Source organism: Buteo buteo, chromosome 1 (assembly GCF_964188355.1).
Source record: "Buteo buteo chromosome 1, bButBut1.hap1.1, whole genome shotgun sequence".
Taxonomy (NCBI): domain Eukaryota; kingdom Metazoa; phylum Chordata; class Aves; order Accipitriformes; family Accipitridae; genus Buteo; species Buteo buteo.
The window spans coordinates 84,056,891-84,075,038 of NC_134171.1; the positions used below are offsets into that span (position 1 = coordinate 84,056,891).

The following is an 18,148-nucleotide window of genomic DNA, read 5'->3' on the forward strand; positions in this document are numbered from 1 at the left end:
GGATGAGGTATTGGCTATACTACACGGCGCGCCTGCTGACTTCTGTGTGTGAGGGTCTTAAATTGCTCTGGTTTTATTAATTGCGAATACTGGTGGTTTATTAATGCTTTGTACACCATTACGCAGCTGGAGACTAGAACTGCTCCATCCTGCAGCAGCTGCCATTCCTGCAGTACAGCTGCTTCTGCTTTTGCAACAGACAATCTTTCCACAGTATGTCAACACAATTTATTACATGCTTTTACACAGCACTAAACTAGGTTTTATACAGTTTATCCTTGTTACTGAGCAGCGACACTTGTACTTGGATCTTTATGCTCATACCCACGGAATGTGTTCGCTTTGGCCTAAAAAGAAAAGAGGAGGAAAAAGAAAAATCACTACCTTGCTGCAGCTTACTGCTTTCCCGTTTTCCTATACACCACTGCATTTTATTGTGAATTATTGTCTCCAGTAACAGAATAGTTGGATTTGGCAATACTGAAAGATCTCACCAAAAAAGGTAAGATGACAAAACCAGCTACGCTGGGTGAGGCATTTCCATGCAGGGCTGCACAACACACACACACCCCTACACGGGGTGGGGAGGTGTTTAATTCTGCTGGGGCCAAGTCCCAGCGCAGAGGCCAGAAACTTCTGGATGTTCCGGTGGCAGGGAGGCCGTGTGGGATGCAGGTGGCAGCTAGGTGCGCTGCTTTAATCTGCCGCAAGAGCTTATCAAAGACCTGATTAAAAATCCAGAGCTGTAGGGTACTGGGGGTGGGGATTGCCCTCCTTGCTGCAGCTGGGGGGGCCAGGACCTTGGGGAGCAGTGACCACCACCCCCCTGGTTTCAGAAGGGAGCTCATGGAAGTGTTACAGGCTGGCCAGGGCCTTCCAGAAAGGTCACAGGACACTTCTTTCCTGGTACAAACATTCCCCCGCAGGGTTGTAGACCTGGAAAACCCCTCTTTTGCAGCGGGGGGGCTGTCTTGGGTTTTCAGGAAAGAGTGTGACCTGATGATGTTTCAGCTGCAAAAACTGCCAGGCCATGGTGCGCCCACCACTGCAGGAGGGCCACCTCCATCCTGCTAGCATCCAACACAGCCTGCAGGTGTTTTTTGTAAATGGCAAGGAGATACCCACACTTTCTGTGCAAGGAAAAAAAAGCAAAAACTGCCCCACTACAGGACACACCTCTCCCCTCAAGTTAACATTGTGAAAAACATTACAAGCTGTTTGCATTGAAACCATGCTGACTACCACACTTAGCCAGGCTCCTGGCCTGCTTTTGAAAGAGTGGATGGATTAAAAAAAAAAAAAAATAAACTGAAGAATGTTACTTTGTCACACTCCGTTCTCTGTAATTTTAAGTAACATTCCCTCAGCCAAAAGACCAATTACTGTTAATCCACAGCTGTGGAAAATGTTTAGCTATGTTTCATCTTCTGTGCTAGGGAATACAATCCCATCAGAACCTTTAATCAATCACAGGCACAGAGTTTTAAAGGGAGGAAAAGAAAAAAAAACCCTCTCTTGCACACACCAGCAGGTCTCAGCTGTGAAAGGGTAAGTTGCTGCGTAGCTGTGCAGCATCTGGGCGGCGCTGCACTCTCTGCTGGCTGCGGCTGTAACCTCAGAAAGGAGCTGCTGCCCCTTTGCTACAGGACTTTGATCCTGTGGACTCTGGATTCGCAAGGCAGAGGGTCCAGGCTTGATGCCTGACCTCACATGAGCTGCGATGATCCTCTTTAGCCACTCTAAATTTTACCCTTTAAGCTAGTTGAAATCCCAAGTATCAGAAATAGTAAGCCTGAGGTGCATGTTGCTAAAAATGGAACAGGAACAACAAAGAAGGATGCACTTACCATAGCTGAGACCGTGCCACTGTCGCTAGCAGTTGTCTTTTGCCTTTGGATGTTCATTCAGGAATAGCTCAATGGTGCTGCACTCTGCGGAGCAACGTGAGAGGTGGTCTGTGTTCAGCGACTTGCATGCGTTACTTTTTTTTCTTTGCGCAAAGCCAATGTCACAATATGGTAATTTGGAAATTGACTTTTAAGATGATCCTTTTGCACAGGATGTTAACGGTAGCGGGACAAGCTGTGCCAAAATAGCCAAGGAGCCGAGTCTTGGGGTTCTAAGATCCCCTCCTCGTTACTTACGCAGCTGTGACCCCTCCTTAGCCATTGCAGCGACTGCGTCCTCATGGCTCTCAAAATGCACGTCCGCTTCTCCTGTGGCATCTCCATGGGAGTTGTATTCTACCATAATCCTTGTGGGCTTCAGCGGAGCAAAAAACTGAAATGGAGGAAAACAAAAGAGAGTTTGGTGAGAAACAAACAACAGAACAGTAACGCACACTATTAGTGAGAAAATTGATGGTTTTACTCATAAAGCCTGTCCAGCTATGGGGGAGTCTGAGCTCCTGAGTAGCAAAAGGCTCCCCTTCTGTGTCTGGGTGCAGCTGAGGCACACCCAAGTCACCCGTCCCATCGTGCGCAGCCTCCCACCCTCTCTGAGCTCCTGGCAGAGTAATTCTTGACAGGAACAAAAATCCTCCCACAGGACACATGTTCTGTAGACATCAAGTCATTAAGTACAGGTACGTTTGTTCTGCAATGCTGTATACTACTAAAAATGAAGTAAAATTGATACTAAGAAGGTTCTGAAATTCATTTTTGTACAATCAGCTACTGTGAAATCTAGCTAAGATTATAAGTGACTACTTGAGTCAAAAAGACAGATGATAAGACAGCCCAGCAAGCTTTAATCCATTCTTATTTATGGAGGTGAGCATATCACAGTTGTGCCCATGAGTCCATGGCTGCCCTAGGGAGCCTGTAACCCTGAGCAAGCTCAAGTGTCCAAATGCATTCAGCCTGAAGGCAGGCAGCACTGAGGATTAACACAGATAAAAATGTGAAGTCACATCAGCTGTAACAATTAATCAAGGGTTTGCATTGGTAATGACAACTGAATTTCATTCATAGTGCTACTGTTACTCACATTTATTATGTCTTGGGCACTAGCTTGGGCAGGAAAACCCCTCATGTGGACAAAGTGCAGTGGTGATGAGATATTACCAGATTCTACAACCTGTCTGGAGCTCTCTGCTCCTTCCCTGCATAATTCTGTGGAATGGAAGAAAAAAAAAAATCATTAATGCTTGCAATTATCACCTCCCTCATGTGACAGCTGTAGACAGCTGGGGTCACGCTCACAGCAGACAATCAGGGTAAAATGAAGGGGCCTCAACGAACACGCACAACAGGGAGGGACTCACTATTTTCTCTTTCAGCATCGGAACCTCCCATGTTGCTGAATCCCCTTTCTTCAAAGATTAATTCTTGTTCTCTTCTTACTTTGGGGTAGGTCACCATCTGCCTGTCGTAAGACACATGCCTTTGCATGTGATGCTTTCTGCTTACATACACTTCTATATATCTAGAATTCAAAGGAAAAGATTACATGGCACATCTTGCACCTCCGCAGAGAACTCAAGGTTTTGAGAAAGTACTTTCAGGACGTTCTCCTCTCTCAGCTCTGCTCACATACTGGGTGTGAGAGCCACGGTATGGCATGCAATGGTTTTGAAGAATTAATTCACTTCAGTTGCACACTTATGTTTATGAAAGTCCTTTTCAACTTGCAGTGACAGCCACTCTCCTGTATAAACCCACCTAGTGTGAGACAGATGACCAGTCTGGTCTGGACAAAGGCTTTAGTTTACAGCCTTACACTAATTTCTTGTAGAAGTAATACCAATCACTTACAAGCCAAAATTCTGTTTTGTTGCAAAAATACAGGTTTACCTCCTCTGAAACATGTTTTCCATTTCTTCCAGTAGTATGCATCCTTTTGAGCAGCCCTGTATCTGAGGCTGTTTTCTACTCACTGCACCTCTGCAAACTGCACTTTCCAATTTCTACAAACCCCAAATCAAAAAAAAAATCCACCCAACCCCAAAACAGATTACTGGAATAGGCAGACCCACAAGATGCACAGGGTCATATTAAAGACTTTACTGGAGATGTAAGATTTTATAGATGGCTATGAAATTGATGGCATGAAATGTAACAAGGTATGTGTGAAAGTTGTGGGTATAACACACCAATATGGATGTCATGCAACATTAAGGGACTCTAGCAAGATCCCACTTACACCACAGAAAGGGAAAAAAAAACATCAAACCCTTATTCACAGGTTTAGTCAAAGTATAAAATTATAATGCCTTATGTTTCTAGCTATCTGCCCCAGAACCTCTTAACTCAGAGCTGCCTGTGCTAATCTTTCAGAGAGCTGGCAACAGTACCAGCTGGGCCTCTCACAAATTTAACGAGCAGTGTTGTATTAGGTGATTTCCACAGCACTGAAGGAATAAAGCGATGAAGAAGAGAACACGGACATCCAAGTGAGGAGGCTTCCCTCCGTGCTGAAGAGAGCAGCCAGAGTAAGGGAAATAACCCCACACACAGGCTGACAGAGTTTACAGCTCAGCCCCCAAGAACCCACGCTCAGTACTGCGCACAGCTGAAAGCCATTTCTGGATAAAATTGACAGCCAAGGAAGAATGAACCACAGCAAGTTGACAGCAGTTTTGGAAACCACTCAATTTCTTGGCTAATCACACAGAAACAGAGGTATATGAGCTCAGGTGGGTGAGTCAGATTGGCTCTTGTTCAATTGTGACAAATAAAAAATTAATGGCAGATTGAGAATTAATTAATCTCTACGGGAGGGTAGGGAAGTGTGTTAGCTATTTCAATTATTGGGCACACCTACAGAGCAGCTGTTTTCTTTTAATATGGCGGGACAAACACAAGGACACGTAGATTGGGAACAGGAAATAAGGCAACAAAAGAAGGAAAGTAGGTGTTGTGTAGGAGAAGTGGTAAGGTTTGGTGAAGTCTTTTGTTATCTGGTGTTCAGAAAAAGAACTTAGTGGGTTATTAAGGAAAAAACAGAAATCTCAGCAGGGTAAAATCAACTTGGTTGTTTGGGTTTTGTTTTTTTTTTCCTCCTGAGTGCAGCTCTGGAGGTATTTAAAAGCCATGTGCTCAGGGGCATGGTTTAGTGAGGCACTTGATGATCTTAAAGGTCTTTTCCAATCTAAATGATTCTATGATTCTGGGAAAAAGTGGTAAATGTTTCTGCTTGAGAAAAGAGAGGCTGTTGTGAGGTAAGTGTGTGGCATAGGGCTCAGTGCTCCAGAAGAAAATGCTTAAACATGAATTCCTGAGGAAGGAGGACAGCCCAGGTGGATGTGGTTACCAAAGAGGTGGACAATTGTACGGGGCTGGCCAGCAGTCATCACTGGGAATGGATTCGAGCCAGAGCCGAGTGGTAAGCGGTGCTTTGTACAACACGCTCTCCAAGTGGAGACGCTGACCGTGCCTGATATGGGGCTGAGGGGAAGGGTGAGGGTTGCCAAAATTGCGGAAAGCACCAGGGAACCTGGTCTGTGGGACATGCAGGATCCCTGAGCGCTTGTGACGGGGCAGGTGGTGTCTATCTGGTGTTCCTGCTCTGAATGTCATCACCCCATTTTTGTTGGGATGAGGCTGCCTTCAGGAATACTTTAAAAGATCTGAGACTTTTTCTGAGAGGCCCAAATTCCCCCAAGCTACAAGTGCTGAAGGTGCCTCTGCGGTGCACAGAAGCCTACAAAAGGCTTCATCTATTTTTTCTCCAGTTTTGTCAAGGTTCTAAAGAAAACATCACCAGAGGAGGTAAAACTTGGATTACGGAGTATTTCAGAGGCTGCTATTAAAAAAATGAAATGTTTTAAGCCACAAAGTTACAGTCTGACACCACAATGAGAAAGGTTTAGCTATGATTTCTACTGAAATTTCAATCTGAAGTCAGAGATCTATGTTTTAAGGTTAATAAAGGCAGAAGCTTCCTTAAAAATAATGTGAGTAAGCCTGAAATTAGCTGTTTCACCTGGTAAGAAGCAAGCCATAAATCACACAGCATGCTTCATACCACGTTCTTCTACCCTTGTGAACCCCAGTGAAGTACCTACCTACTTCCCATATATTCCCTGTGTCGTAACAGAGCTTTAGCTGCCATTTCAGGAGCTGCGAACTGCACAAAAGCTTCTCCTGTTCTTCTTTCTCCCCGGTAAATGAAAGCTATATCAGTTATTTTCAAACCTACAGAAGGGTGGGGAGAAAAAGGCATTTACATTGTCAGGAACTTCTGCCACAGCTCAGAGAGACATCTTTTTCCTTACTTCTCTGTTTTTTGACAAGCTAACCGGACAGTTAAATAGTTCTGGAAAAACTGCTAATGCTGGCCTACATACCTGTTTTTTAAATCTTTTTTTTAAACTCCAATTTATTTGCTTTAAGTTAGTTTTCACAGAAGGCTTAACTACCAATAATGAGTCGACTTGAGGCTTCAAGTAACTATTAAAATAATAATTGGATCCAAGTTCTAGATAACAAGGAGATCCAGAGCACAAACGTTCTTGAAATTTTCTCTTATTGTTATGGTAATTTTTTTCGCAGCCCTTTAAAACCCAGGTCAAATTCACTGAATTTCAATTTTTGTGCTCTATAATATCTTATTGGGGAGCCTGTAATCTAATAAATAGTTATATCTGACACGATACAGAGCGCAAACAAGTCTGGGCTGCTACACTTTTCTTTTTTTTCATGAATGCTTTTGTGTACCTCTTTGCACCTTGTTACTTTCTCAAAGGGTCTCCCCAAGCTGCTGAAGAAACAGAAATGCTTGCTCCACAATGCTGCCCTAGTCATCCCATTATGATAACTCTGCTACTAGATGCTTTTAAACGTATTGAGCTATTGGTTATCAACTGAAAAATTTACTAGCTGTGGCCTTTGCTTTTGGCATGATGTTGGTTATTATGAGCCTTAGTGTTACAGGACTCCGTGCACGCCTACCTGGAGCGGAAGAAGTTCGGGGCGAAAAACTGGTTTTAGTTTAGTCTACAACTTAAGCTTTACCTAACGAAGTGTCAATTTATTTTGCAAAACCTAGAAAGGCTTCCTTTCTAATGAATGCAGGCAGCAACCACCTGGATTACTCTAGCACTGAAGGTGGGACACGAGTGTACGCACACACACTGTGCAGTACTTGCTCAGCTGAGAACTGGTGCGGGTAACTTTCTCAACCACGAACAAACCAGTAACAAAAAAAAAAAACAAAAAAAAACCCAACAACTAACCCCTGCTTTTAACAGTTTTAACTGGCATATGTGGTCTAACTGTCATGATTATACAGATGTGAATACCCATACTGTGTTCACTTGTACTGTAACTATCATACAGGCCTTTTTGCCCTTCTCAACTCTGCCAACTTATGCACTGGTAGCACTCCAGTTACAGATAATAGGATTTAGGTTCCTCTCTTTCCTTCCACTGGCCCCAAAAAAGAGTGCTGCAAGAACTGATCGTAGGTTAGACATGCAGAAAGTCAAAGGTGCAAGAAAACCTTGCGGCCAAAAGCTTGTTCATGAAGCTTTAGTTGCTTCTAGCTGCAGGGGGACAGCAACTCCTTACACTGTTCAAGGCTGTATGTGCTTTTGCTTTTCTTGGTTAGAGGAACAACAGCCTATCTAAGCATCACCTTCAAGAAGTAAACACCTTGTAACTGAAGAGCACAGATTAGGCTGAGTTACCTGCAAAAAAATCTTCAATATCCTCCTCAGTGGAGCTGAATGGAAGGCCTCTGAGTAGTACAACTCCGTCATTTATGGCTTGTGACTCATCCCGCAGACTTTGTAGTAAGCCCTCTACGTCACTATCGTGTACTTCAAAAACTGCAAGGAAAACAGGCACAAAACGTATTTTCCCTCATGGTACTCAGAAGGTGACACTCTGCAGGCATTCTTCTAAGGCAGACTCCTTCTCCCCTGCAAAACTTCATAATGTTTCTTCCCCCACCCCGTACTTTTTGGTCCTGCAATGGTGCCCCTTGCTGCACAAGCCACTTGGCTTTTCCTGTCCAGCCTCAAAAGCTTTGGCTTAATGGTGCCTTGCTGGCTAATTTGTTGTTCTGTTCTACATCTTGCAGGTCTCCGTGCTGCCCCCCCCTTGCACCAGCCCGCTTCATTATTCAAGCAGTTCTTATTCACTTCATCATGAGTTTTCTTCCAAAGTTAACTTACGCCATTTGAAACGCACCTTTCACGTAGCGTGGGCCCATATACCTCAGGTGCTTTTCCAAGGCTCTCTGGACATCGGCTTTTGACTCCAGCTCGATCAAGGCATCCCCCCTGCGTCTCCCATCCCTGTTTAAGAGGAAGTGTATGCCGTTCTCACCGTTTCGAATTCTACAGCCTAGAAATCAAGGAACACACGATACAGAAACATATGCAACTGCATCAAACATGGGGTTCTTTTGATCGCAGATGAAAACGGAATATTCTGCGTAGAGCTATCCCCCTCAGCAGTGCAAAACACTGTCTTCAAGCAGAGGATAAGAAACTCCTATTTCTAACCTTAACTGTTAACGCACAATGCTTGTCACAGATAAGAAACTCATCTGACATCCATTAGCTTCCACAGATGTGTAACTGGGTAACGTACATTCTCAAATTGTTGGTAGACTTGTTTCTGAGCTATCCGAAATCAAGAACAAATGCTACAGCCTTTCGGTCTCTATAGCTATACTCTGCCTGCTCTACGTTCCTTTCCCCTAGGACTTCAAACTGACTTAATTTAGTTCGGCAGGTTATTAAACCATTTAAAAACTTGGATCAGACAGTCTACTCCACTCTGAAAGGATGCATCATGATATTACAGTATGGAGGAATCAGCCCTGCAAAGGTATGCACAAGCCTATTTTAAGTAGGCTCAGAAAGTGACACTGACATTTAAACTAGTAAGTAAAAACCACTCCAGTCTGTTTAAAAGAGGGGAGTTAGGGAAAAAGGCAACCATAATGGTCTTTAAAGGAACCACTTTGAACTGGAGTGCCTTCACTGTGGATATACCGACTCAGAAGGGAAAGACTTGCTCAGTTTAATGTCAAATGCCATAAGGTTGAGTTTTTCGTCGTTGTCTAGCAGTTTGGAAGTTGATTATTTGTTTGGTATGTGTAAATCGTGAATAATTTTGCAGCAATATTAAAAACTCATCTTTCTCTTACTAGCGGTCTTTAAATTTTCTTTCTGTTAACTAATCATTAACTACAGGGTTCAGTAATGCCACACCAAAGAGTTAAGCAGGAAAATTAAGTCCCTTACTATCAAAAAAGGTAAGCACGTCTTCCTCGGTGCACGAGAAGGGGAATCCTTGCGCCCTGACGAGGAAGACATTGTCGTTTTCTGCCTTGGGTGACTCGGGTTCCTGCTCTGAGAGGTGACCTTCCTCCGACGGCGCATCTGTGACCTGTCACCGAAACGAAAAGAAAAAGCCCCCCCCGCCCGAATTAAAAAGTGGAAGCACGCAGCTTTCCGCAGCGGTACCTTCGGCTTTTTAGTGCAATGCTAACGCGGCCTTGCGCGGCGGGGGGAGGCAGAGGACGGCGAGGAGCCGGGGCAAAGCCAGCCGCCTCCCCGCCGGCGGGGGATGGGGACGCGGGGCGCCCCGCCGCCCCTCCGGCCCCGCTGAGGGGTCGCCGTCGCCCCGCCGTGCCGGGGCGGCCCGATGCCGGCGCAAGGTCGCAGGCCGCGGCCGCGATCCCCCTCCTTCTTCCTTCCTTCCTTCCCGCCCGGCGGGGTCGCTCCCCTCCGTCTCCCCTCACGGCCCGCCTGCCGCCGCCATTTTAGATGTGCGTCCCCGCCGGCTCCTACCTGACTGTAGCTGCGGACGGCAGCGCAGAGCGGAGGGAGAGCCCGCGGCGCGCCCGGCGCCGACCCGAGGGGGACGGCGGCGGCTGTGAGGAGGCTGCGGGCGGGCGGAGGGCGCAACCAGGGCGGGAGCGGCGGGCGGCGGCCGAGCAGCAGGGCGGACAGGCCGCGACGCGCTGCGGCGGCGGCCATGGGCGACGGGCGGGGGCTCCGCCTCCCCTTCCCAGGAGGCGCCGGCGGTGCCGGGGGCTCCGCGGCCCGGGGAAGGGTTGGGCTGCGGGGGCCGTCGGGGCTTGGGAGGGCCGGGGGGAAGCCGGGGGGTGCCCGCCGCTTGGCGGTCTCCGGGCAGGGCGACCGCTACTCACCCCCTTGTCCGGGCGGCGGGGGCTGCTGCTCCTGCTTCTTCTTCCTCTCGAGTGGGAGAGCTGTAGGCGGGAAAGGAGGAGGCGAAGCGGCGTCCCCAGCGGGGCTGTCCGGTCGGCTGTGGTGCCGAGGAGAGGGCGTTCGGGCTCTGCGGGGAACGGGGCGTTAGGCGGGACGGGGCGAGATGCCGCAGGTGGAGAGGGAAGCGTGGTTCAGGGAGCCACGGCAAGTTATGGGTGGCTTAAGCTCGGTTAGACTTTCTGTCACCGCTAACGTTTTTATATATACATATGTAATTTTGTTGTATCAAACGAAACAGGATGGAAAAGACCCCACAGTATGGTTGCAACGTAAAGTTTTAAGTCAGGCTCAAGCGCGACAACCCTTTTACGCCCCTTCCCTGTGGACTTTTAGAATAGAGCTGATTTTCTCCCCCTCGCTGCCATCCTAGCTTGGCAGTCTTACAGAGCAGAGGCAGGCAGCACTGGATGAACCTGTTTGCGAGGACGATCTGATGGTAAAACAGTCCTGCTGCTACTGCCGCGTCCAAGAGGGATACACGGGAAAGAGCCGGCATCGGCTTCTTGTAAGCGCACACGTGGGGAAAGCAGGTCATGCTGAACCCAGAAGAAAAATTTTTAGGATCAAGCAAAGTGAGCAGGAAGAGAAAAGCCAAAAAAACCCACCCCGACAGTGGAGGAAGCCAAGGGAGACTGTGGAGGCTCAGACCCAGGGTATTTAGGCAGGTATTTGAGCAATTGTTCACAACGAGGGTGTGCCAGGCCGCCCTGGCATGTGGACCCCAGCGTCAGGAAGATGGTGACAGCCACGACAGGGAGGATTTTTCTCTTCTGCCCAGCATGCTATAGTTCTAGTCTTGGGATCACCGAGTAAGAGTTGCAATCTCAAGCCATTGCAAACTACCACTCAAAATACGGCCTTGGGTTTTGCAACAGAAGTCTTTCAGCTTGTAGTACTGCCAACCCATTAATTTCTCAGAAGCCTTCGATGTTTCTTATCACTGTTTTGAAAATGTTAACAGGCTACTTCAAGTCGTCTCGTTGCTGGCTTTTGCTTTTATAAACTATTTATTGTAACAAACTTTCACATGACTATTACCTTGATAATAGCACAGTCTCTTGGCAATAGCACTCTCAACTCTTTTGAATTTTCAAGGTAAATCATGTATTACACACATTTTCAAAAGAATGTTGACCTCAGTGCTCAAGGGGTTCACATTCCAGATTGTCATAGTCTACATGTCAGGTTTCTCTTCAAAACCTTCTTTAAATAAGCAAGCAAATTTTATAGGAGCAAAAAATTAAGATAACGATAGGAATTCATCTTGAACCCTTATCTTTATCTAGACTGGCTTGCATGCTTTAAGTTTAATTGAATAAACAGATCCCTGAATCATACCGACCAAGGGAACGTGATGTGCGTTCCTCTCTTGTGAACCAAGCAGGGTGCAAGGAAGAGTCTCTTCAAGAGATGCTCGTCTTCCACCCATTGTTCCTTCAATATATTTGCTTACCAAGCACATGGAAAAAATGTCCCACTGCTGTTTGTCTTGTAGCTTGTCAGTGTGTGCGAATTACCTTTAGAGGGCACCATTTTGTCGGGCACTTGTTGGCACTGAAGTTTTCCAGGAATCTCCAACCTTCCTTAGCAAACGGGAGAGATCAAAGCCTCTGCACCTATGATCAGAACAAGAAAAAAAAAATATCATCCTAGGACAATAGAATTTGCATTTATTCACTCGACAGAACTGGTGTTGAATGAAGTCTACTTATGAGAGGAAATCTGTTACCTAAAGTAAAAATAAAAAAACTGAGGAGATGGCCCTCTATAGTGCTATTGACCAAGAAGCTAGATTTATCTACATTGGAAGATGCCTTCTGCAATACCTAATGTTAAACGGGTTGTTGTTAAGAATAATTAATACCAGCTATTCTTTACCTTGATCAGACGAAAAAGGAAAATCTTCTGAGTTGGTACTAAAACAAATTCTCATCTTACATTGGGAAACATTACTTATCACTCTGTGTAATCTGTCATCAAGAAAAATTGACCTTACATTCTGTTGTGGTATTTTCCAAAATTATTCATTTAGCTTTAAGTTACTCAAGCAGTGGGGCTTCCACCATTTTCTATGAAAGAGGAGCCTATCAACACACTTGCTCATCTGCAACTGTCTCAGTGTTCAGCAGGAGATAGTGCACTGTCACGTCCCAAAGTTTGTCAGACCGTCACATGCACTTAGCCTGAGCGAGCCCACCAGCTCTGGAAAACAGGAGAGCATAGTTTGCATGGAGAACTTTGAGTAGCATGAACCCCCCTGCAGATGGTGTACACACCATAAACACCGTTGAGATTAGTGGAGCAGGTCCTACATGAATAATTTATTTCTGAGACATTATTACTAAAGCGTATGAACATTGTAGCAGGAATGACGCATACCTGAGCACCTAAAAGGCCCCGAAGGCAACGGAGGGCTGAATTTATTCCTCTGTCTACAGTCCAGCAAGAACAAGGCTGCTGAGTTGTACCATCCCAGCTCCAGAATTACGGTGACTCTCAGGACCACCGTATAACCACCTCGTAGTTCCTGTAATTTCTTCATGCCTTGCATTTCTTGTAGAGAATAATTACAAGTACGTGCCACACGTTTGATGTGATATTTATACTCATGTGTTTCACTTGTTCACAAATCAAATCCCTTACCATAATGCACAAACAAGTATTAAGAAATATGATTAAGAAATTGATGGATGCTATCGGTTTAATCTAGAATGCAGGGAGAATGTTTACAGAGCTTAGTGTTTACGTACTGTATTCTTTACAATTCAGAACAAAGTTGTTCTTCTGGTTTTTTTGTGTTCCTGATGATACACATACTAACTTTTGTGATCTTAATTTTTCAACTTTTCTTTCCGCTGGAATGTTCTGCGTTTACTGAGCTGTGCTGCAAACGCTGGAAACTTCAGTTCAGGACCAAAGCACTTCTGTCTGCTTGAGGGCCCTTTCAGAGTAATTCTTTAAGCTCTACAGTATAATGGATAAACCAAAATGACAGACGTGAGGCCACGGGTGCATTCGCTGCGCCTTTCCCGGAGCGACTGAGCGGTTCGAGTCTTACGTAAGTCTGCAGCATGCTGCCAGTCCCTTGTATCGGCAGCGTCTGAAGCGAGCACTTCGTGTGACCCTTTGCCATGCCGAATAGACCAATACTAATGTGAGACATAAAAATGTACACATTACGTAACCATTTCTCCTGACAGCCGCCCAGGCCAAGTATTTCCTACTGACTGCTGCAGTCACAGACATTTAATTTTAACTTGCCACTAAAATAAAACTTTCTGTGGGTAGAAGGAAGCGTATGGGTGGGAACAGAGAACGGAGGTTATTCATGTCCCAACATGAATGTGCCAGAAAGATCAGCAATATTTCTTTGAGTTTGATTTACGTGGCCAACTTACTCTGACGGCATCTGTTAAAAAGTGCCCTGAGACCCATTTCATGCCTGCTTTAACTAATACAGCCAAAATGAAAATTGCGAACGTCATGAAATGCTTTTTAATGATGCCTTCGCTGCCCAGTAAAACACTTGATTTTGAAAGTGTCCTAAAAACAGTAGTGTAATTTTAATTTACTTAGAAATGCACTGACCTGGCATTCTGACTTGGTCTGAAGGACAGAGCCAGAAAAGTAGAAAATGCAGCTTCAGCATTTAAAAACATGAGAGAAGCAGATGACTGTCAATGTTGCCACATAAGGATTTATAGCTGAAACCCCTTACGTGCCGTACAGAAACTTAACGCTGTGCGGGATTGTAGCATGTTTCGATGTACTGAATTTGCCTGATAACGAATCTGAAAGTCCATCAGGTTTCACTCTGGCCTACCTGCAGCAGGGTGAGCTTTGTGGGGGTGCCAGGGCTTGCAGAATCCCCTTGGGGCAGGAGGGAATCTCTGGGGGTTGTGCTGCCTGTCCTTTCCCTCTCCCTCTCCGAAATCCAGCTGGCTTCTTAGTGACCTGAACGGAGGCAGATTTTTACGTGAAATTACACCCTGGGATTGTAATTTCTGCCATAAAGAGGTGGCACTTGGATGTGTCTAAGTCTACAGTGGAACGTGTGGTCCTTGTGTGAAAGCAGTATTTTATTTTGAAGCATTCTGGATGCTGCTGTCTATCTTTGTTTCCCCCGGAACATATAAACTGACTGAGACAAACCCAAAAATTAAGAGCATTGTTCCTGGTTTGAGAATGGGAGGTAGGCATTCCCAGAGCACAGTCCCCAGACCCCAAAAACACAGCCTGCAGCTGTCACCTGGTGTCGAATGAGCTGCCGGACATCTTTGGCGATAAACCGCGCGCCCTCGGTTTGCCCTTCACGGAACAGCCCTCTTGCCTGGGAAGAGCACACCGCGTGACAATCGCTGCCAGCAAAGATGCGATTGTGCTTATTTGAAAACTTATGCTGAAATGATACTCTGACTGTGCTGTACATTGTATTTCCACAAACGGGAGGACGTGCAGTTTTTAACCGTGCTCACACAAGGTGAGGTGGTTCAGGGCAGGGGTCAAGTGAAGGACCTGCCAAGGGTTTGTAAGAAAATCTGGATTTTTCTGTACCTCAGTAGTTTGCATCTGGCCTTATCTTCATTTCTGAGGGGCGTCCTTTCTTAGCTGACTGCTCGCCCTAGCCAGCCGAGTTAAAAATTGCTCACAAATCAAACATTTGTGTTGAAACATTAAAGCCATTTTGACACATTTCCTTTAAAAAGGGTCCGACTGTGGCGTGAGGAGGGCAGAAATGCCAGTTAAGATCTCCCTATTCTTTTATGACTGTGGTGGTTATCTGTGGGTTGGGTACCTGAACCCCTTTGTCGTGCACCTGAAGAATGAGGACAGACCGCCTAAGGATGCCCGGATGGCAAAAATAACGAAATTGTAATGCATTTTGACACGCTAAAGCGAAGCGCTCCGTTCCTGTACCCCGCAGGCTTGCTCCACAGGAGGCAGTTTGGGGTAGAAGAGGGATGAATACCGTCGGGCCGCACCGTCGCTCAGTCACTTTTCACGGTTCCCCTGTGACATTTGCTAGAAGACCACGGGGATTTCACTGCCGGGACTACCTGAAGGCTGTCAGAAGCGTTGACGTTATGCCGGTGCCCGAGCAGTATCGCCGGGTGACAGCCGGGACGCTGCGGCCTGGAGCGGTGCGGGGGTTTACCCAAGGACAGCGGCTGGCGGGAGGCCGCGTCCCGCTCTCTGCTCCCTTTGGGTCACCCAAAGCTGAGGGGAAAACCCTTCCGGGCAGCCCTGTGGTGCCGTGGGGGGCGGGATGCCTGCTGCGGGGAAGGGGGTATTCGTAGGGACAAGGGGGATGCCCGTTTTGAGGGAAGACGAGGCCGTCTGAGGGGATCTCCGAGGGGGGACAAGCCGTGCCCGGGGGCAGGCGGCAGCCGGCCGCCGTGAGGAGAAGGAGGTCCGCCGAGGGGGGGACGGCGACCGCTGAGGGCGATGGCGGCCGGGCGGGAGGCGGCGGGAGGCGGCGGGCCGTGTCCCCGCCCCGCGGCGCTCTCCCCGCACACGCCCGCCCTTGCGCCGCCGCTGCCATTGGGAGCCGAGCAAGCGCCGAGGCGAGCCGAGCCGCGCCGAGCCGAGCCCAGGCAGCCGCCGGTCCCGCTCCGCCGCCATCGCCATGAGCTTCTTGTTGTGAGTTCGCCGCGGGAGGGGGTTTCGCGGCGGCGGCGTGCGGGGAGGAGGTTACCCCTGCTCCCGCCGGTTCTCTCCGCCTGAGGAGGGAGAAGGGTCCCTTCTTCCTCCCTCCTCCTCCTCTCCTTACCCCGTCCCGCCCCGCCGGGCAGGGCAGCCCGCCGAGGGGACGCTGGCCGCCGCCCGCCACCCCTCCCCAACCGCCCTGAGGGAGCGGGGCGGCCGCTCCCCGCCGGCATGGCGCCTTTTTTTTTTTTTTCCTTTTTTTCCCGCACCTCTCCTCTCCGTCCTGCTCTGGCGGCGGAGCAGCGCCCTGGACCGCTTTCTCTGCCTTTTGTGCCCCGGTCCCCCCCGGGGTAGGCGGTGGCGGGGGGGGGGGAGAAGGACAACCGGCCGCCCTAAGGGCTGTAACGGCCGCCTTCCTCCCCCCCCCCCGCCTTCCCCTCAGCCTCCGCCACCTCAGCGGCGGGAGCTGGGGGTTAACGGCAGCTCGGGGCCGGCCGCCAGGGCGTTTGGAGGGCGGCAGTTCCCCCCGGGGGGGTCTGCTGTGTGTGTGGGGGTGTCTGGAAAGGGGACGACGACGACATGAATTTAAAAATCAGCCACGCGGGGCGAATCAGTTAATTGGGGGTGGTTGGAGAGCTTCGCGGTGGGCGCTGTGTTGGCAAGCCCAAGGGGGTTTTATCGCTGGCAAGGCGAGAGCAGGCTTTGGGGGGGGGGAAGGCACCCATCTTTGGAGTCTCCCTTTTCTTCACGATTTTTTTTTTTTTTAACTCGCAGCAAAGAGGGTATGGGCAGAAGTTGCTGCCCGTAGCGATATCTGCGGTAGATAAGTTAAAACTGGATGGCGTTGACGCCGCTTTGGTGAGCAGCAGCGTTTAAAAGTTAATTCCAGGTTGAGGTAATGGTTGCGCAGATGACCGAGGGTGATCTGGTGCGAGCCGGCGAGCGAGGGATCGCTGGCGGGGTGCGCGTTGCTAATGAGAAGGCAGTTGTTTACTGCGGCATAAAAAAGCTCCCTTAGGAATCAGTGGCGATTTAGGTGTGCGCAAAACCTTAGGTTTTGCAGTTTTGCATCGTCGACAACAACTGAATGAACTTTGGTCCCTCCCCTTGGGAACAAAGACGAGGTACTTCTGACAATTAACGTAAACCGGTTCAGTGACCTATTAATTAAAGTGAAGATGTGCTCTAGGGAAAGAAGGGAAATCCAAGCAGCTGAAAAAGGCGCCCTTGCAGAGCCAAGCTCCATTAAGGCCTTCGCCCCGCTGAGTGTTCTTGCACGTTCAGAGTTACGTGCGAGCAGTTAGTGGGACCGTTGCCATAATATCTGACAGTTGTTAAAGGCTTATATTGATAACCAACAGATGTATACGTAGTCTGCTTTTAGAGAAGATACTTTATCTTGGGAGCTGGAGCGTTCTAGTAAGTTGTGTTCTCATGGAGACAAATAACACCGGTGCTGGCTTCCTTCTAAATCCCTCCACTGCATTTATCTTTTAACTCTGCCGTACTAAACCAGCTCGCCTGTCATTGCGCTTGTGCTGCCTTACCCCAAGAGAGGTTTTGAAAGACACCTATCAGCTGCAGGGTGCAAGCTGCAAATGGGAGGTGGGTACAAATGACTGTCGGTGGATTCAGGCGCGGTGATTCTAATGAGAAGCCCAGCTGTCCCCCTCCTTCATAATTCTCAGCTGCTGCAATGGAGAAGGGGGACAGGATTTCAAGTACAGTGGTGTCCTGGGAGTCTGGTTTGTAAATTAGAGAGCCTCCCTCTCTGTAGCATTTGGCTAACTGGTAACGGAAAAGCATGAAACCCTCTACCCTCTGTCACGAGCAATAATGAGATGCTTGTTTCTGTTTCCAGACTCTTCTGAAACCTAGGAAAGCAAACCTTTACCTCTACCTGCATTGTTTCAAGTGGTCCTGCTGGATGAAATACCGAGATGGAAACTGAAGTTATTGTATGGCAAAGCTAGAAATATTTGGCAAAGCTGTCCTCAGCTGTTGTTGGCAGAGTGTTGTAGATGGCACCTAATTTACTCATCTGCGGTCTAGAAATGGATTTAAAAAAAGAAATTCAAAAATATGCCTGGTAGGCCTCAGGGAGACCAGGGAAACTTTCTCTGTAACTGGCAAATAGTTAGGGTTTGGGTGTTTTTTGTTGTTGTTGTTGGGGTTTTTTTTTAAGTATACAGAAAGTAAGCATCACCTTTTGTCAAACGTGAATTTCATGTTGATAAAGTTATTCTAAGATAGTGCTTGGATATCTTTACGCTTTTACAGATTTAGTAGCACAAACTTGTATTTTGAGCTGAT

At 47.7% G+C, this 18,148-nt stretch overlaps 2 protein-coding genes across 3 annotated transcripts in view; one reads left to right on the top strand and one right to left on the bottom strand.

The window, feature by feature from the left end:
• Positions 1-214: 214 nt before the first annotated feature.
• Positions 215-9,960, bottom strand: GRSF1 (G-rich RNA sequence binding factor 1). The gene is made up of 10 exons (XM_075039249.1): positions 9,749-9,960; positions 9,200-9,344; positions 8,136-8,291; positions 7,631-7,771; positions 6,008-6,137; positions 3,266-3,426; positions 2,989-3,113; positions 2,145-2,280; positions 1,848-1,931; positions 215-347 (listed from the first exon to the last, which is right to left on the bottom strand). Exons 1-9 carry the CDS (start codon positions 9,935-9,937, stop codon positions 1,873-1,875), a joined length of 1,242 nt encoding a protein of 413 aa, XP_074895350.1. The 5' UTR covers positions 9,938-9,960; the 3' UTR covers positions 215-347; positions 1,848-1,872.
• A 1,896-nt stretch (positions 9,961-11,856) lies between these two features.
• MOB1B (MOB kinase activator 1B) overlaps positions 11,857-18,148 on the top strand; it is a 49,702-nt gene continuing 43,410 nt past the window's right edge. Inside the window, exon 1 of one of the 2 annotated variants that reach the window (XM_075039274.1) lies at positions 11,857-13,247. Coding sequence is in view for 1 of the 2 variants with exons in the window: in XM_075039263.1 (XP_074895364.1) it covers positions 15,816-15,829 (14 nt within the window). In the remaining variant the exon portion in view is untranslated. Of the gene's footprint in view, positions 13,248-15,718; positions 15,830-18,148 lie in introns of those variants that run through there. The other variant, XM_075039263.1, reaches the window with a different exon arrangement.